The 20,045-nt window shown below is 52.2% G+C and overlaps 1 protein-coding gene across 1 annotated transcript; it reads right to left on the bottom strand.

Moving 5' to 3' along the window:
- Positions 1–1,151: 1,151 nt before the first annotated feature.
- On the bottom strand, positions 1,152–18,787 carry LOC130593314 (vacuolar protein sorting-associated protein 52 homolog). The gene is made up of 11 exons (XM_057398357.1): positions 18,701–18,787; positions 16,614–16,789; positions 15,136–15,286; positions 14,931–15,031; positions 14,698–14,830; positions 13,977–14,034; positions 13,178–13,311; positions 7,453–7,608; positions 6,554–6,672; positions 5,590–5,713; positions 1,152–1,322 (listed from the first exon to the last, which is right to left on the bottom strand). Exons 2-11 carry the CDS (start codon positions 16,784–16,786, stop codon positions 1,152–1,154), a joined length of 1,320 nt encoding a protein of 439 aa, XP_057254340.1. The 5' UTR covers positions 16,787–16,789; positions 18,701–18,787.
- Between the last annotated feature and the right edge of the window lie 1,258 nt (positions 18,788–20,045).

Raw genomic sequence — 20,045 nt, 5'->3', positions numbered from 1 at the left:
ATGGGGGGATGTGGGGGGATGGGGGGCAACAATGGGGGAGATGGGGGAACAATGGGGGGGGATGGGGGTCGATGGGGGGGATGGGGGGAAACAATGGGGAGGGGGCATCCAAAATGGGGGGAGGGGAAACAATGGGGTTGGGGGGGATAAAATGGGTTTTGGGGTCCCCAATGGGGTTTTGGGGTCCCAATGGGGTTTTAGGGGTCCCAATGGGGTTTTTGGGGTCCCTATGGGGTTTTGGGGTCCCCAATGGGGTTTTGGGGTCCCAATGGGGTTTTAGGGGTCCCAATGGGGTTTTTGGAGTCCCTATGGGGTTTTGGGGTCCCCAATGGGGTTTTGGGGTCCCAATGGGATTTTTGGGGTCCCAATGGGGTTTTGGGGTCCCAATGGGGTTTTTGGGATCCCAATTGGATTTTTGGGGTCCCAATGGGGTTTTGGGGTCCCAATGGGGTTTTGGGGTTCCCAATGGGATTTTTGGGATCCCAATTGGATTTTTGGGGTCCCAATGGGGTTTTTGGGGTCCCAATGGGGTTTTGGGGTTCCCAATGGGATTTTGGGGTTGGGGTTTTTGGGGTCCCAATGGGGTTTTGGTGTCCCCATGGGTTTTGGGGTCCCAATGGGGTTTTAGGGTCCCCTATGGGGTTTTGGGGTCCCAATGGGATTTTTGGATTCCCTATGGGGTTTTAGGGTCCCCAATGCGGTTTTGGGGTCCCTAATGGGGTTTTGGGGTCCCCTATGGGATTTTAGGGTCCCAGTGGGGTTTTGGGGTCCCCAATGGGGTTTTGGGGTCCCAATGGGATTTTTGGATTCCCGATGGGGTTTTAGGGTCCCAATGGGGTTTTGGGGTCCCAATGGGGTTTTGGGGTCCCAATGGGGTTTTAGGGGTCCCAATGGGGTTTTGGGGTCCCAATGGGGTTTTGGGGTCCCAATGGGGTTTTTGGGATCCCAATGGGGTTTTGGGGTCCCAATGGGGTTTTGGGGTCCCAATGGGGTTTTAGGGTCCCCAATGGGATTTTTGGTGTCCCAATGGGGTTTTGGGGTCACCAATGGGTTTTGGGGTCCCAATGGGATTTTTGGTGTCCCAATGGGATTTTTAGGGTCCCAATGGGGTTTTGTTGTCCCAAAGGGGTTTTAGGGTCCCCAATGGGGTTTTAGGGTCCACTATGGGGTTTTGGGGTCCCTAATGGGATTTTAGGGTCCCAATGGGGTTTTGGGGTCCCCCCCACCTGGAGCTGCCCCAGCAGCGCGTGGGTCCTCTCGTTGGGGAAGGTCTGGTTGATGCTGACGATGGCGGAGGAGAACTCGGCGTAACGGCGCGTGATCTGGGGGGAAAAGGGGGTTTTGGGGTGAAAAACGGGGGTTTTGGGTGAAAAACGGGGTTTTGGGTGAAAAACGGGGTTTTGGGGTGAAAAACGGGGGTTTTGGGGTGAAAAACGGGGTTTTGGGTGAAAAACGGGGTTTTGGGGTGAAAAACGGGGGTTTTGGGTGAAAAATGGGGGTTTTGGGTGAAAAACGGGGGTTTGGGGTGAAAAATGGGGGTTTTGGGTGAAAAATGGGGTTTTGGGGTGAAAAATGGGGTTTTGGGTGAAAAACGGGGTTTTGGGTGAAAAACGGGGGTTTTGGGTGAAAAACGGGGTTTGGGTGAAAAACGGGGTTTTGGGGTGAAAAACGGGGGTTTTGGGGTGAAAAACGGGGTTTTGGGTGAAAAACGGGGGTTTTGGGTGAAAAACGGTGGTTTTAGGTGAAAAACGGGGTTTTGGGGTGAAAAACAGGGGTTTTGGGTGAAAAACGGGGTTTTGGGGGAAAACGGGGGTTTTGGGGGAAAAACGGGGGTTTTGGGGTGAAAAACGGGGTTTTGGGGGAAAAACGGGGTTTTGGGGGAAAAACGGGGTTTTGGGTGAAAAACGGGGTTTTGGGGTGAAAAACGGGGTTTTGGGGGAAAAACGGGGGTTTGGGGTGAAAAACGGGGGTTTTGGGTGAAAAACGGGGTTTTGGGTGAAAAACGGGGTTTTGGGTGAAAAACGGGGTTTTGGGGTGAAAAACGGGGTTTTGGGTGAAAAATGGGGTTTTGGGTGAAAAAGGGGGGTTTTGGGGTGAAAAACGGGATTTTGGGGTGAAAAACGGGGGTTTTGGGTGAAAAATGGGGGTTTTGGGGTGAAAAACGGGGGTTTTGGGTGAAAAACGGGGGTTTTGGGTGAAAAACGGGTTTTGGGGTGAAAAACGGGGGTTTTTGGGGGAAAAACGGGGTTTTGGGTGAAAAACGGGGTTTTGGGGTGAAAAACGGGGGTTTTTGGGGGAAAAACGGGGTTTTGGGTGAAAAACGGGGTTTTTGGGGGTTTTTGGGGGAAAAACGGGGTTTTGGGGGTGAAAAACGGGGTTTTGGGGTGAAAAACGGGGGTTTTTGGGGGAAAAACGGGGTTTTGGGGTGAAAAATGGGGGTTTTGGGTGAAAAACGGGGGTTTTGGGTGAAAAACGGGGTTTTGGGGTGAAAAATGGGGGTTTTGGGTGAAAAAGGGGGGTTTGGGGTGAAAAACGGGGTTTTGGGTGAAAAACGGGGTTTTGGGTGAAAAACGGGGGTTTGGGGGTGAAAAACGGGGTTTTGGGTGAAAAACAGGGTTTTGGGGTGAAAAACGGGGGTTTTGGGTGAAAAACGGGGGTTTGGGGTGAAAAACGGGGTTTTGGGTGAAAAACGGGGTTTTGGGGTGAAAAACGGGGGTTTGGGGTGAAAAACGGGGTTTTGGTGTGAAAAACGGGGTTTTGGGTGAAAAACGGGGTTTTGGGGTGAAAAACGGGGGTTTTGGGGTGAAAAACGGGGTTTTGGGTGAAAAACGGGGTTTTGGGTGAAAAACGGGGTTTTGGGTGAAAAATGGGGGTTTTGGGTGAAAAAAGGGGTTTTGGGGTGAAAAATGGGGTTTTGGGTGAAAAACGGGGTTTTGGGTGAAAAACGGGGGTTTTGGGTGAAAAACGGGGGTTAGGGTGGAAAAACGGGGTTTGGGGTGAAAAACGGGTTTTGGTGTGAAAAACGGGGTTTTGGGTGAAAAACGGGTTTTGGGGTGAAAAACGGGGGTTTTGGGGTGAAAACGGGGTTTTGGGTGAAAAACGGGGTTTTGGGTGAAAAACGGGGTTTTGGGTGAAAAAGGGGGGGGTTGGGGTGAAAAACGGGGTTTTGGGTGAAAAACGGGGGTTTTGGGTGAAAAACGGGGTTTTGGGTGAAAAACGGTGGTTTTAGGTGAAAAACGGGGTTTTGGGGTGAAACACGGGGTTTTGGGGTGAAAAACGGGGTTTTGGGTGAAAAACGGGGTTTTGGGTGAAAAACGGGGGTTTTGGGTGAAAAAAGGGCTTTTGGGTAGAAAAAAGGGGGTTTTGGGTGAAAAAAGGGGGTTTGGGTGGAAAAACGGGGTTTTGGGTGAAAAACGGGGTTTTGGGGTGAAAAACGGGGTTTTGGGTGAAAAAAGGGGTTTTGGGTGAAAAATGGGGGTTTTGGGTGAAAAACGGGGGTTTGGGTGGAAAAACGGGGTTTTGGGTGAAAAACGGGGTTTTGGGGTGAAAAACGGGGTTTTGGGTGAAAAAAGGGGTTTTGGGTGAAAAATGGGGGTTTTGGGTGAAAAACGGGGTTTTGGGGTGAAAAACGGGGTTTTGGGTGAAAAACGGGGTTTTGGGTGAAAAACGGGGGTTTGGGTGAAAAACGGGGTTTTGGGTGAAAAACGGGGTTTTGGGGTCAATAAAGTGGGGGAAGGGGGTTTTGGGGTGAAAAAGGGGGGTTTTGGGTCAGTGAAGGGGGAAAAGGGGGTTTTGGGGTGAAAAAGCAGGGTTTGGGGTGTTTTTGGGTCGGTAAAGCGTTTTTTTTGGGTGGATAAAGCGTTTTTTGGGGTGAAAATTGGTGGTTTTGGGTGGATAAAGCGTTTTTTGGAGTGAAAAGGGATGTTTTTGGGTCGATAAAGCGTTTTTTGGGTGAAAAGGGGTGTTTTTGGGTCGATAAAGCGTTTTTTGGGGTGAAAAGGGATGTTTTTGGGTCGATAAAGCGTTTTTTGGGGTGAAAAGGGGTGTTTTCCAGGTCGATAAAGCGTTTTTTGGGGTGAAAAGGGGGTTTTTGGGTCGATAAAGCATTTTTTGGGGTGAAAAGGGGGGTTTTTGGGTCGGTAAAGCGTTTTTTGGGGTGAAAAGGGGTGTTTTTGGGTCGATAAAGTGTTTTTTGGGGTGAAAATGGGTGTTTTTGGGTCGATAAATCGTTTTTTGGAGTGAAAAGGGATGTTTTTGGGTCGATAAAGCGTTTTTTGGGGTGAAAAGGGGTGTTTTCCAGGTCGATAAAGCGTTTTTTGGGGTGAAAAGCGATAAAGCATTTTTTGGGGTGAAAAGGGGTGTTTTTGGGTCGATAAAGTGTTTTTTGGGGTGAAAATGGGTGTTTTTGGGTCGATAAATCGTTTTTTGGAGTGAAAAGGGATGTTTTTGGGTCGATAAAGCGTTTTTTGGGGTGAAAAGGGGTGTTTTCCAGGTCGATAAAGCGTTTTTTGGGGTGAAAAGGGGGTTTTTGGGTCGATAAAGCATTTTTTGGGGTGAAAAGGGGGGTTTTTGGGTCGGTAAAGCGTTTTTTGGGGTGAAAAGGGGTGTTTTTGGGTCGATAAAGTGTTTTTTGGGGTGAAAATTGGTGTTTTCGGGGTCGATAAATCGTTTTTGGGGGTGAAAAGGGGTGTTTTGGGGTCGATAAAGCGTTTTTTGGTGTGAAAAGGGGTGTTTTTGAGTCGGTAAAGCGTTTTTTGGGGTGAAAAGGGGTGTTTTTGGGTCGATAAATCGTTTTTGGGGGTGAAAAGGGGGGTTTTTGGGGTGAAAAGGGGGGTTTTTGGGTCGATAAATCGTTTTTGGGGGTGAAAAGGGGGGTTTTTGGGGTGGATAAAGCGTTTTTTGGGGTGAAAAGGGGTGTTTTCGGGGTGGATAAAGCGTTTTTTGGGGTGAAAAGGGGGTTTTTGGGGTGGATAAAGCGTTTTTTTGGGTGAAAAGGGGTGTTTTCGGGGTCGATAAAGCGTTTTTGGGGGTGAAAAGGGGGTTTTTGGGGTGGATAAAGCATTTTTTGGGCTGAAAAGGGGGTTTTTGGGGTGGATAAAGCGTTTTTTGGGGTGAAAAGGGGGGTTTTTGGGGTGGATAAAGCGTTTTTTGGGGTGAAAAGGGGTGTTTTCGGGGTGGATAAAGCGTTTTTTGGGGTGAAAACGGGGGTTTTGGGGTGGATAAAGCGTTTTTTGGGGTGAAAAGGGGTGTTTTCGGGGTCGATAAAGCGTTTTTTGGGGTGAAAAGGGGGGTTTTTGGGGTGGATAAAGCATTTTTGGGGGTGAAAAGGGGGGTTTTTGGATAAAGGGGGGTGAAAAGGGGGGTTTTTGGGGTGGATAAAGCGTTTTTTGGGGTGAAAAGGGGTGTTTTCGGGGTCGATAAAGCGTTTTTTGTTGTGAAAAGGGGGGTTTTTGGGTCGATAAAGCGTTTTTTGGGGTGAAAAGGGGGGTTTTCGGGGTCGATAAAGCGTTTTTTGGGGTGAAAAGGGGGGTTTTTGGGGTGGATAAAGCGTTTTTTGGGGTGAAAAGTGGGTTTTTCGGGGCCGCTCACGTAGTGGGGCCGGGTCTCCAGGCCGCCGAGGCGCTGGGGGTCGGCGCTGCGGATGCTCTGGATGTGCAGCTCCAGCAGGAGCTCGAAGCGGGGCCACAGCAGCTCCAGGAGCGCATCCCAGTACCTGGGGGGGGGGGGGGGGGAATGGGGCCGTTCCCTATGGATCCATGGGTCGTGCCCTATAGATCCATGGGTCATTCCCTATGGATCCATGGGTCGTGCCCTATAGATCCATTGGTCATTCCCTATGGATCCATGGGTCGTGCCCTATTGATGGGGGTCATTCCCTATGGACTGGGGGTCACTCCCTATGGATCCATGGGTCGCGCCCTATGGATGGGGGTCATTCCCGATAGATGGGGGTCATTCCCTATGGATCCATGGGTCGCGCCCTATGGATGGGGGTCATTCCCGATAGATGGGGGTCATTCCCTATGGCTCCGTGGCTCGTGCCCTATAGATCCACGGGTCATTCCCTATGGATCTATGGGTCACTCCCTATGGATGGGGGTCATTCCCTATGGATGGGGGTCATTCCCTATGGCTCCATGGCTCGTGCTCTATAGATCCATGGGTCATTCCCTATGGACCGGGGGTCGTGCCCTATAGATCCACGGGTCATTCCCTATGGATCCATGTGTCATTCCCTATGGACTGTGGGTCGTGCCCTATAGACCCATGGGTCATTCCCTATGGACCGGGGGTTGTGCCCTATAGACCCATGGGTCATTCCCTATGGACCGGGGGTCATTCCCTATGGATCCATGGCTCGCGCCCCATGGATGGGGGTCATTCCCTATGGATAGGGGTCATTCCCTATGGCTGCATGGTTCGCGCCCCATGGATGTGGGGGTCACTCCCTATGGATTGAGGTCATTCCCTAAGGATCCATGGCTCGCGCCCCACGGATGGGGGTCATTCCCTATAGATCCATGGGTCAGCCCCATAGATGTGGGGCCCGGACCTGTCCGCGGCCGGCACGTTCCTCTTGGCCATGATGGTGCGGAACCGGAGCACGATGTGGATGCACAGGAACACGGCGATGGCGTCGTAGCAGGCGCTCACGTAGGTGTCCATGTGCTTCTGCAGGACCCATAGGGGGGCGTTGGGACCCATAGGGGGGCATTGGGACCCATAGCCCCCATAGCCCCCATAGGGGAGCATTGGGACCCATAGCCCCCATAGGGGAGCATTGTGACCCATAGCCCCCATAGAGGAGCATTGGGACACATAGCCCCCATAGAGGAGCATTGGGACACATAGCCCCCATAGGGGAGCATTGGGACCCATAGCCCCCATGGGAGAACACTGGGACCCATAGCCCCCATAGGGGAGCATTGGGACCCATAGCCCCCATAGCCCCCATAGAGGAGCATTGGGACCCATAGCCCCCATAGGAGAACACAGGGACACATAGCCCCCACAGCCCCCATAGGGGAGCATTGTGACCCACAGCCCTTACAGGGGAGCATTGTGACCCACAGCCCCCATAGAGGATCATTGTGACCCACAGCCCCCATAGGGGAGCATGGTGACCCACAGCCCCCATAGCCCCCATAGAGGATCATTGCGACACACAGCCCCCATAGGGGAGCATTGTGACCCACAGCCCCCATAGCCCCCATCAAGGAGCATTGTGACCCACAGCCCCCATAGGGGAGCATTGTGACCCACAGCCCACATAGCCCCCATAGAGGATCATTGTGACACACAGCCCCCATAGGGGAGCATTGTGACCCACAGCCCCCATAGCCCCCATAGAGGATCATTGTGACCCACAGCCCCCATAGGGGAGCATTGTGACCCACAGCCCCCATAGCCCCCATAGAGGACCATTGTGACCCACAGCCCCATAGCACCCACCAGGAACATGGCGAGCGTGCGGCCCATGACGCTGTTGAAGAGCTCCTGGGCGCCGGCGCCCGTCACCAGGAAGAAGTCGCAGAGGAAAAGGAATTCCCGGCAGGAATTGTCCAGGAGAGCGAAGTGCTGGGAGCGGAACAGGGCCTCGAAGGGGTACTGCCCCAAAAACGCCATTTCTGAGCCCAAAACTGAGCTTCCGGCACCAAAAACGCCATTTCTGAGCCCAAAACTGAGCTTCCGGCACCAAAAACGCCATTTCTGAGCCCAAAACTGAGCTTCCGGCACCAAAAACGCCATTTCTGAGCCCAAAACTGAGCTTCCGGCACCAAAAAACGCCATTTCTGAGCCCAAAACTGAGCTTCCGGCACCAAAAACGCCATTTCTGAGCCCAAAACTGAGCTTCCGGCACCAAAAACGCCATTTCTGAGCCCAAAAATGAGCTTCCGGCACCAAAAACGCCAATTCTGAGCCCAAAAATGAGCTTCCGGCACCAAAAACGCCATTTCTGAGCCCAAAAATGACCTTCCGGCACCAAAAACACCACTTCTGAGCCCAAAAATGAGCTTCCGGCACCAAAAACACCATTTCTGAGCCCAAAAATGAGCTTCCGGCACCAAAAACGCCAATTCTGAGCCCAAAAATGAGCTTCCGGCACCAAAAACGCCAATTCTGAGCCCAAAAATGAGCTTCCGGCACCAAAAACACCATTTCCGAGCCCAAAAATGAGCTTCCGGCACCAAAAACGCCATTTCTGAGCCCAAAAATGAGCTTCCGGCACCAAAAACGCCATTTCTGAGCCCAAAAATGACCTTCTGGCACCAAAAACACCACTTCTGAGCCCAAGAATGAGCTTCCGGCACCAAAAACGCCATTTCTGAGCCCAAAAATGAGCTTCCGGCACCAAAAACACCATTTCTGAGCCCAAAAATGAGCTTCCGGCACCAAAAACTCCACTTCTGAGCCCAAGAATGAGCTTCCGGCACCAAAAACGCCACTTCTGAGCCCAAAAATGAGCTTCTGGCACCAAAAACACCATTTCTGAGCCCAAAAATGAGCTTCCGGCACCAAAAACCCCACTTCTGAGCCCAAAAATGAGCTTCCGGCACCAAAAACACCATTTCTGAGCCCAAAAATGAGCTTCCGGCACCAAAAACGCCATTTCTGAGCCCAAAAATGACCTTCTGGCACCAAAAACACCACTTCTGAGCCCAAGAATGAGCTTCCGGCACCAAAAACGCCACTTCTGAGCCCAAAAATGAGCTTCTGGCACCAAAAACACCATTTCTGAGCCCAAAAATGAGCTTCCGGCACCAAAAACACCACTTCTGAGCCCAAAAATGAGCTTCCGGCACCAAAAACACCATTTCTGAGCCCAAAAATGAGCTTCCGGCACCAAAAACGCCATTTCTGAGCCCAAAAATGAGCTTCCGGCACCAAAAACGCCACTTCTGAGCCCAAAAATGAGCTTCCGGCACCAAAAACACCATTTCTGAGCCCAAAAATGAGCTTCCGGCACCAAAAACGCCAAAAATGAGCTTCCGGCACCAAAAACGCCATTTCTGAGCCCAAAAATGAGCTTCCGGCACCAAAAACGCCATTTCTGAGCCCAAAAATGACCTTCTGGCACCAAAAACACCACTTCTGAGCCCAAGAATGAGCTTCCGGCACCAAAAACGCCATTTCTGAGCCCAAAAATGAGCTTCTGGCACCAAAAACACCATTTCTGAGCCCAAAACTGAGCTTCCGGCACCAAAAAACGCCATTTCTGAGCCCAAAACTGAGCTTCCGGCACCAAAAACGCCATTTCTGAGCCCAAAACTGAGCTTCCGGCACCAAAAACGCCATTTCTGAGCCCAAAAATGAGCTTCCGGCACCAAAAACGCCACTTCTGAGCCCAAAAATGAGCTTCCGGCACCAAAAACGCCACTTCTGAGCCCAAAAATGAGCTTCCGGCACCAAAAACACCATTTCTGAGCCCAAAAATGAGCTTCCGGCACCAAAAACGCCACTTCTGAGCCCAAAAATGAGCTTCCGGCACCGAAAACGCCAATTCTGAGCCCAAAAATGAGCTTCCGGCACCAAAAACACCATTTCCGAGCCCAAAAATGAGCTTCCGGCACCAAAAACGCCATTTCTGAGCCCAAAAATGAGCTTCCGGCACCAAAAACGCCATTTCTGAGCCCAAAAATGACCTTCTGGCACCAAAAACACCACTTCTGAGCCCAAGAATGAGCTTCCGGCACCAAAAACGCCATTTCTGAGCCCAAAAATGAGCTTCCGGCACCAAAAACACCATTTCTGAGCCCAAAAATGAGCTTCCGGCACCAAAAACTCCACTTCTGAGCCCAAGAATGAGCTTCCGGCACCAAAAACGCCACTTCTGAGCCCAAAAATGAGCTTCTGGCACCAAAAACACCATTTCTGAGCCCAAAAATGAGCTTCCGGCACCAAAAACACCACTTCTGAGCCCAAAAATGAGCTTCCGGCACCAAAACCACCATTTCTGAGCCCAAAAATGAGCTTCCGGCACCAAAAACGCCATTTCTGAGCCCAAAAATGAGCTTCCGGCACCAAAAACGCCACTTCTGAGCCCAAAAATGAGCTTCCGGCACCAAAAACACCATTTCTGAGCCCAAAAATGAGCTTCCGGCACCAAAAATACCTTTTCTGAGCCCAAACTTGAGATTCCGGCACCTAAAACGCCATTTCTGAGCCCAAAAATGACCTTCCGGCACCAAAAACGCCATTTCTGAGCCCAAAAATGACCTTCTGGCACCAAAAACACCACTTCTGAGCCCAAGAATGAGCTTCCGGCACCAAAAACGCCATTTCTGAGCCCAAAAATGAGCTTCCGGCACCAAAAACACCATTTCTGAGCCCAAAAATGAGCTTCCGGCACCAAAAACTCCACTTCTGAGCCCAAGAATGAGCTTCCGGCACCAAAAACGCCACATCTGAGCCCAAAAATGAGCTTCCGGCACCAAAAACACCATTTCTGAGCCCAAAAATGACCTTCCGGCACCAAAAACACCATTTCTGAGCCCAAAAATGAGCTTCCGGCACCAAAAACGCCATTTCTGAGCCCAAAAATGAGCTTCCAGCACCAAAAACGCCACTTCTGAGCCCAAAAATGAGCTTCCAGCACCAAAAACACCATTTCTGAGCCCAAAAATGAGCTTCCGGCACCAAAAACACCATTTCCGAGCCCAAAAATGAGCTTCCGGCACCAAAAACGCCATTTCTGAGCCCAAAAATGACCTTCTGGCACCAAAAACACCACTTCTGAGCCCAAGAATGAGCTTCCGGCACCAAAAACGCCATTTCTGAGCCCAAAAATGAGCTTCCGGCACCAAAAACAGCATTTCTGAGCCCAAAAATGAGCTTCCGGCACCAAAAACTCCACTTCTGAGCCCAAGAATGAGCTTCCGGCACCAAAAACGCCACTTCTGAGCCCAAAAATGAGCTTCTGGCACCAAAAACACCATTTCTGAGCCCAAAAATGAGCTTCCAGCACCAAAAACACCATTTCTGAGCCCAAAAATGAGCTTCCAGCACCAAAAACACCACTTCTGAGCCCAAAAATGAGCTTCCGGCACCAAAAACGCCATTTCTGAGCCCAAAAATGAGCTTCCGGCACCAAAAACGCCACTTCTGAGCCCAAAACTGAGCTTCCGGCACCAAAAACGCCATTTCTGAGCCCAAAACTGAGCTTCCGGCACCAAAAACGCCATTTCTGAGCCCAAAACTGAGCTTCCGGCACCAAAAACGCCATTTCTGAGCCCAAAAATGAGCTTCCGGCACCAAAAACGCCATTTCTGAGCCCAAAAATGAGCTTCCGGCACCAAAAACACCACTTCTGAGCCCAAAAATGAGCTTCCGGCACCAAAAACGCCACTTCTGAACCCAAAAATGAGCTTCCGGCACCAAAAACACCATTTCTGAGCCCAAAAATGAGCTTCCGGCACCAAAAACACCATTTCTGAGCCCAAAAATGAGCTTCCGGCACCAAAAACGCCATTTCTGAGCCCAAAAATGAGCTTCCGGCACCAAAAACGCCACTTCTGAGCCCAAAAATGAGCTTCCGGCACCGAAAACACCATTTCTGAGCCAAAAAATGAGCTTCCGGCACCAAAAACGCCACTTCTGAGCCCAAAAATGACCTTCCGGCACCAAAACCACCATTTCTGAGCCCAAAAATCAGCTTCTGGGCCCAAAAATACCATTTCTGAGCCCAAAAATGAGCTTCCGGCACCAAAAACACCACTTCTCAGCCCAAAAATGAGCTTCCGGCACCAAAAACTCCATTTCTGAGCCCAAAAATGAGCTTCCGGCACCAAAAACGCCATTTCTGAGCCCAAAAATGACCTTCTGGCACCAAAAACGCCATTTCTGAGCCCAAAAATGAGCTTCCGGCACCAAAAACACCATTTCTGAGCCCAAAAATGAGCTTCCGGCACCAAAAACACCATTTCTGAGCCCAAAAATGAGCTTCCGGCACCAAAAACGCCATTTCTGAGCCCAAAAATGAGCTTCCGGCACCAAAAACGCCACTTCTGAGCCCAAAAATGAGCTTCCGGCACCGAAAACACCATTTCTGAGCCCAAAAATGAGCTTCCGGCACCAAAAACGCCACTTCTGAGCCCAAAAATGACCTTCCGGCACCAAAACCACCATTTCTGAGCCCAAAAATCAGCTTCTGGGCCCAAAAATACCATTTCTGAGCCCAAAAATGAGCTTCCGGCACCAAAAACACCACTTCTCAGCCCAAAAATGAGCTTCCGGCACCAAAAACTCCATTTCTGAGCCCAAAAATGAGCTTCCGGCACCAAAAACGCCATTTCTGAGCCCAAAAATGACCTTCTGGCACCAAAAACGCCATTTCTGAGCCCAAAAATGACCTTCTGGCACCAAAAACACCACTTCTGAGCCCAAGAATGAGCTTCCGGCACCAAAAACGCCATTTCTGAGCCCAAAAATGAGCTTCCGGCACCAAAAACACCATTTCTGAGCCCAAAAATGAGCTTCCGGCACCAAAAACGCCAGTTCTGAGCCCAAAAATGAGCTTCCGGCACCAAAAACACCATTTCTGAGCCCAAAAATGAGCTTCCGGCACCAAAAACTCCACTTCTGAGCCCAAGAATGAGCTTCCGGCACCAAAAACGCCACTTCTGAGCCCAAAAATGAGCTTCTGGCACCAAAAACACCATTTCTGAGCCCAAAAATGAGCTTCCGGCACCAAAAACTCCACTTCTGAGCCCAAAAATGAGCTTCCGGCACCAAAAACACCATTTCTGAGCCCAAAAATGAGCTTCCGGCACCAAAAACACCATTTCTGAGCCCAAAAATGAGCTTCCGGCACCAAAACCACCGTTTCTGACCCCAAAAATAACCTTCCGGCACCAAAAACACCACTTCTGAGCCCAAAAATGACCTTCCGGCACCAAAAACACCACTTCTGAGCCCAAAAATGAGCTTCCGGCACCAAAAACACCATTTCTGAGCCCAAAAATGAGCTTCCGGCACCAAAAACTCCATTTCTGAGCCCAAAAATGAGCTTCCGGCACCAAAAACACCATTTCTGAGCCCAAAAATCAGCTTCTGGGCCCAAAAATCATCCCATTGGCCCCCACTCTCCCCCCATTGCTGCCCCATTGCCCCCCCATTGTCCCCCCATTGCCCTCCGACTGCTGCCCCATAGCTGCCCCATAGCCGCCCCATTGCTGACCCTGGTGTCGCTCCTCTGGGCCGCGTGCGGGACCAGGATGGGCGCCTCGAGCTCGGCGGCGCCGATGACGGAGCCGCGGTTGCCCAGGGTGAAGACGGTGTTCCGGCAGCGCAGCGGCGCCTTCGAGAAGAACCCTGCCCCACAGACAGGGCTTCAGCACCAAAATCGGACCAAATACACCCAAAACGGAACAAATCGGCCCAAAATACCCCAAAATCGACCCAAAATACCCCAAAATCGACCCAAAATCGATTGAAAACAACCCCAAATAGATCCAAAATAGTCCAAAATCGACACAAAATAGCCCAAAATCGACCAAAAAATAGCCTAAATCAACCGAAAATAGCCCAAAATCGACCCAAAATACCCCCAAATAGCGCAAAATCGACCCCAAAATGCCCAAAATGGACCTAAAAATGGCTCAAATCAACCCAAAATAGCCCAAAATCGATCAAAAAGAACCCCAAATAGATCCAAAATAGTCCAAAATCGACCCAAAATAGCCCAAAATCGACCAAAATATAGCTTAAATCAACCGAAAATAGCCCAAAATCGACCCAAAATACCCCCAAATCGACCCCAAAATCGACCCCAAAATGCCCCAAATTGACCCAAAATAGCCCAAAGTCGACCCAAAATACTCCAAAATCCACCCAAAAATACCCAAAATCGAGCCCAAAATGGCTCAAATTAATCCAAAATTACCAAAATCGACCCCAAAATGGCTCAAATCAACCCCAGATAGCCAAAAATCGACCAAAAAATGCCCCAAATCGACCCAAAAAAGGCTCGAATCAACCTTTCTTGGCCGTGTCCTCCACGCCCATGAGATCGTCCTTGTCGGCCACCTCCTCGTACTGCGGGGACAGGGATCAGTGACACAAAAACTCCCAAAAACACCCCAAAACTACCCCCAAACAAACCAAAACCACCCCAAAACCACCCAAAACCACCCCAAAACCACCCAAACACACCCAAAACCAGCCAAAACCACCCCAAAACCACAAACCACCACAAAACAGCCCAAAACCCAACTCAACCAGCCTAAAATCACCCAAAACCACCCCAAAACCAAAACCACCCACAACCACCCCAAACCCAACCAAAACCACCCCAAAACCACCCAAAACTACCCCAAAACCACCCACAACCACCCCAAACCCAACCAAAACCACCCCAAAACCACCCAAAACTACCCCAAAACCAAAACCACCCACAACCACCCCAAACCCAACCAAAACCACCCCAAAACCACCCAAAACTACCCCAAAACCAAAACCACCCACAACCACCCCAAACCCAACCAAAACCACCCCAAAACCAGCCAAAACCACCCCAAAACCAAAACCACCCACAACCACCACAAACCCAACCAAAACCAGCCTAAAACCACCCCAAACCACCCAAAACCACCCCAAAACCAGCCTAAAATCACCCCAAACCACCCCAAAACCACCTCCAGCACCCCAAACCCACCCCAAAACCCCCAACCCCACCCCACATCTCCCCCCATAACCCACCTGGATCTTCATGAGGCGGCTGGTGTAGGACTTGAAGTAGGACAGGTAGACCTTGCCCATGGTGTCCACGTACTGCTCGCGCAACTCCTGCGCCACGGCCCGCTCGTGCCCCACCAGGAACTGGTAGAAGAACCTACCCACGGCCATGGCGACGTCGGGGATCATCCCAGCCCCACATCATCCCCCAACCCCCCATGGATCCCATTGGAAGCCCCATAGAGCCCGCCCCACACCTATACTTGAGGAGCGTGTTCTGCGGGATCTGGTAGTTGGTCATGGGCTTGCGGAAGGAGTAGATCTTCTGGAGGATGAACTCGCGGATCTTGGTGACGGCCTTGGGGGGGGGGGGGGGAAGGAGAAAAGAGGGATGTTGGGGGTCCATTGGGTGCTATGGGTCACTTATGGGTCTGCTATGGGTCCTAACGGTTGGGGGTCAACCTTGATCTTGAGCTTCTCGAGGACGTGTTGGACGTCGGCGCAGGCCACGGTGTCGCGGAACGCTTGCTCCTTGACGGAGTTGATCTTGCCATTGAGTTCCTGCAGCTGCTCCAGGAAGGCCGGCTCCGTCACCGGCGCGTCCAGGATGGTGCTGAGCGGGGATAGGAATGGGTGAAGGGATGGGATCATCGGGGAGTTGGTTATGGGTCTAGGGTCGTGGCGGTGGGGTTGGGTTGGAGCGTTGGAGACCATCGAGGTCTTGGCTTGAAACAAAGACCCAGAGGATGGAAGAAGGGATTTGGGGTCTTCAATGGTCATGGAATGGGGTGAAAGGAACTTTGGGGTCATCCTTGGATCATGGGATTGGGTTGGGTTGAGTTGGATCATGGAGACCATCGAGGTCTTGGCTTGAAACAAAGACACAGAGGATGGAAGAAGGGATTTGGGGTCTTCAATGGTCATGGAATGGGGTGAAAGGAACCTTGGGGTCATCCTTGGATCATGGGATTGGGTTGGGTTGGGTCTTGGAGACCATCAAGGTCTTGGATGCCACCAGGCCCTAGATGACCTCAAAGGTTCTTCCAACCCAACCCATCCCAAGACCCTATGGGAGAAACCAAGTTCTAGTTGACCTTGAAGACATCTCCAACCCAACCCATCCCAAGACCCTACGGCCGCCACCAAGCCCTAGATGACCTCGAAGGCTCCTCCAACCCAACCCAACCCATCCCATGACCCAATGGATGACACAGGGCTCTAGAAGGTCTTGAAGACATCTCCAACTCAACCCATCCCAAGACCCTATGGGTGAAACCAAGTTCTAGTTGACCTTGAAGACATCTCCAACCCAACCCATCCCAAGACCCTATGGATGTCACCAAGCCCTAGATGACCTCAAAAGCTCCTCCAACCCAACCCAACCCAAGACCCTATGGGTGAAACCAAGTTCTAGTTGACCTTGAAGACATCTCCAACCCAACCCATCCCAAGACCCTATGGGTAACACCAAGTTCCAGTTGACCTTGAAGACATCTCCAACCCAACCCATCCCAAGACCCTATGGGTGAAACCAAGTTCTAGTTGACCTTGAAAACATCTCCAACCCAACCCAACCCATCCCATGACCCAATGGATTACACCAGGCTCTAGAAGGTCTTGAAGACATCTCCAACCCAACCCATCCCAAGACCCTATGGATGTCACCAAGCCCTAGATGACCTTGAAGACATCTCCAACCCAACCCATCCCATGACCCAATGGATGACACCAGGCTCTAGAAGGTCTTGAAGACATGTCCAACCCCACCCATCCCAAGACCCTATGGATGTCAACAAACCCTAGTTGACCTTGAAGACATCTCCAACCCAACCCATCCCATGACCCAATGGATTCCCCCAAGTTCTCGTTGACCTCGAAGGCTCCTCCACCCCATCCCAACCCCACCCCATGACCCAATGGGTGTCACCCCCCCCCCCAACCTGATCATGGCGCCGGGCACCACGAGCTCCTCAAGGAGCTGGCCCAGGTGGAGGCGCACGAGGCGGCGGTTGCGGAGCCGCAGGTTCATGGCCACCGACTGCTCCTGCAGGGTCCGGATCTCGGAGCTGATGCTGCTCAGGTCGCTCTGGAAGGAGCCCAGCATCTGCTCCATGCGCTGGGGAGGGCGGGGAGAGCGTGAGGTGGGGGGAAATGGGGGTCAATGGGTGTCAATGGGTGCCAATGGGCGTCAATGGGTGTCAATGGGTATCAATGGGCGTCAATGGATGTCAATGGCTCTCAATGGGCGTCAACGGGTGTCAATGGATGTCAACAGAAGTCAATAGGTGTCAATGGATATCAATGAGTGTCAATGGGTGTCCATGGGTGTCAATGAATGTCAATGGGCGCCAATGGGTATCTATGGGGTCAATGGCTGTCAATGGGCATCAATAGATGTCAATGGGTGTCCATGGGTATCAATGGCTGTCAATGGGCGTCAATGGATGTCAATGGGCGTCAATGGATGTCAATGGGTGTCAATGGGTGTCCATGGGTGTCAATGGGTGTTAATGGGCGTCAATAAATGTCAATGGGCGCCAATGGGTATCAATGGGGTCAATGGCTGTCAATGGGCATCAATAGATGTCAATGGGTGTCCATGGGTATCAATGTGTCAATGGGCGTCAATGGATGTCAATGGGTGTCATGGGTGTCCATGGGTGTCAATGGGTGTTAATGGGCGTCAATAAACGGGTCAATGGGGTCAATGTGTCAATGGGCATCAATAGATGTCAATGGGTGTCCATGGGTATCAATGGCTGTCAATGGGCGTCAATGGATGTCAATGGGTGTCAATGGGTGTCCATGGGTGTCAATGGGTGTTAATGGGCGTCAATAAACGTCAATGGGCGCCAATGGGTATCAATGGGGTCAATGGCTGTCAATGGGCATCAATAGATGTCAATGGGTGTCCATGGGTATCAATGGCTGTCAATGGGCGTCAATGGATGTCAATGGATGTCAATGGGTGTCAATGGGTGTCAATGGGTGTCCATGGGTGTCAATGGGTGTCAATAAATGTCAATGGGCGCCAATGGGTATCAATGGCTGTCAATGGCTGTCAATGGGCATCAATAGATGTCAATGGGTGTCCATGGGTATCAATGGGTGTCAATGGCTGTCAATGGGTGTCAATGGATGTCAATGGGTGTCAATGGCTCTCAACGGGTGTCAATGGACATCAACGGGTGTCAATGGGTCTCAATGGGCTTCAATGGCTATCAATGGGTGTCAATGGCTATCGATGGGTGTCCATGGGTCTCAATGGGTATCAACGGGTGACAAAGGATAACAACGGATGTCAATGGCTATTAAGAGGTGTCAATGGGTACCAATGGGTGACAGCGACAATGGGTATCAACGGATGACAACAGATGTGAGGGTTAGTGGGTGGCAGTCGGTGACAATGGGTGCCAATGGGCGACAATGGGTGTCAGTGGGGGTCAATGGGTGTCAATGGGTGTCAAAGAGCGTCAATGTGTGTCAATGGGTATCAATGGGTGTCAATAGGTGTCAACGGGAGCCAATGGGCGTCAATGGGTATCAGTGTGTGTTAATGGGTGTCCATGGGTGTCAATGGATGTCAGTGGCTCTCAATGGGTGTCAATGGGTGTCAATGGATGTCAGTGGCTCTCAATGGGTGTCAATGGGCATCAGTGGATGTCAATGGGTGTCAATGGATGTCAACGGGTATCCATGGGTGTCAATGGCTGTCAATGGGTATCCATGGGTGTCAATGGATGACAATGGGTATCCATGGGTGTCAATGGGTACCCATGGGTGTCAATGGATGACAATGGGTACCCATGGGTGTCAATGGATGACAATGGGTATCCATGGGTGTCAATGGGCGTCAATGGATGTCAACGAGTGTCAATAGGTGTCAACGGAAACCAATGGGTGTCAATGGGCGTCAATGGATGTCAATGGGTGTCAATGAAAGTCAATAGCTGTCAGTGGGTGTCAATGAATGTCAATGGGTGTCAATGGGTGCCCATGGGTGTCAATGGGTGCCCATGGCGCTCACCTCCAGGATGGCATCGCACGCCGTGATCTGGTTGTGCAGTGCCGCGATGTTCTCGCTCTCTTTGATGTCCACCAAGGAGTTAAGGGGCAACGGGGACGTGGGGGGCACCCATAGGGCGCCCAAAGGGCACCCAAAGGGGCACCCAAGGGGCACCCAAAGGGGCATCCAATGGGCACCCACAGGGTACCCAAAGGACACCCAAAGGACATCAAGGGCATCCAAAGGGACACCCAAAGGGGCACCCAAGGGGCACCCAAGGGGCACCCAAGGGGCACCCAAGGGCAGGGGCATCCAATGGGCACCCACAGGGTACCCAAAGGACACCCAAAGGACATCAAGGGCATCCAAAGGGCGCCCAAGGAGCACCCAAAGGGCACCCAAGGGGCACCCAAAAGACACCCGAAGGGCACCCAAGGAGCACCCAAAGGGCACCCAAGGAGCACCCAAGGGGCACCCAAGGAGCACCCAAGGGGCACCCAAAGGGCACCCAAGGAGCACCCAAGGGGCACCCAAGGGCACCCAAAAGACACCCGAAGGGCACCCAAGGAGCACCCAAAGGGGCACCCAAGGAGCACTCGGGGGCACCCAAGAGGCACCTAAGGGGCACCCAAGGGACACCCAAGGGGCACCCAAAGGGAACCCATAGGGCACCCAAAGGGGCACTTGGGGGGCATTCAGGTGGCCCCCAAAGGGCACCCATAGGGCACTTGGGGGGCATTCAGGGGGCACCCATAGGGCACCCAAGGAGCACTCAGGTGGCACCCAAGGGACACCCAAGAGGCAGCTGTGGGGCACCCATGGGGTACTTGGGGGGCACTCAGGTGGCACCCAAGGGACATCAAAGGGGCACCCAAGAGGCAGCTGTGGGGCACCCATGGGGCACTTGGGGGGCCCCCATGCACGGATACAGTCGCGGATGGAGGCGCGCTCCACCTCCTGCAGCTCCAGCTCCACCTGCTTGGAGTACTGACTGGAGATCCACGCCCTGGGGGCTGGGGAAGTGTGGGGCTGGGGAGGCTGCTATGGGGGCTGGAGGAGGCGCTGTGGGGCTGGGGAGGTGCTGTGGGGCTGGGGGAGGCGCTATGGGGCTGGGGGAGGCTATGGGGCTGGGGAGGTGCTGCGGGGCTGGGGAAGTGCTGTGGGGCTGGGGAGGCGCTGTGGGGCTGGGGGCTGGGGAAGTGCTGTGGGGCTGGGGAGGCGCTGTGGGGCTGGGGAGGTGCTGTGGGGCTGGGGGAGGTGCTGTGGGGCTGGGGAATGGGCTATGGGGCTGGGGATGGGCTGTGGGGCTGGGGAGGTGCTGTGGGGCTGGGGAGGCGCTATGGGGCTGGAGGAGGCGCTGTGGGGC

The sequence above is a fragment of the Pezoporus wallicus genome, unplaced genomic scaffold (assembly GCF_028554395.1).
Source record: "Pezoporus wallicus isolate ANWC-B61680 ecotype Strahan unplaced genomic scaffold, APGP_CSIRO_Pwel_v1 contig_11593, whole genome shotgun sequence".
Taxonomy (NCBI): Eukaryota; Metazoa; Chordata; class Aves; order Psittaciformes; family Psittacidae; genus Pezoporus; species Pezoporus wallicus.
Note: the sequence above shows the minus strand (reverse complement) of the source record. Positions and strands in the feature narration are given on the sequence as shown.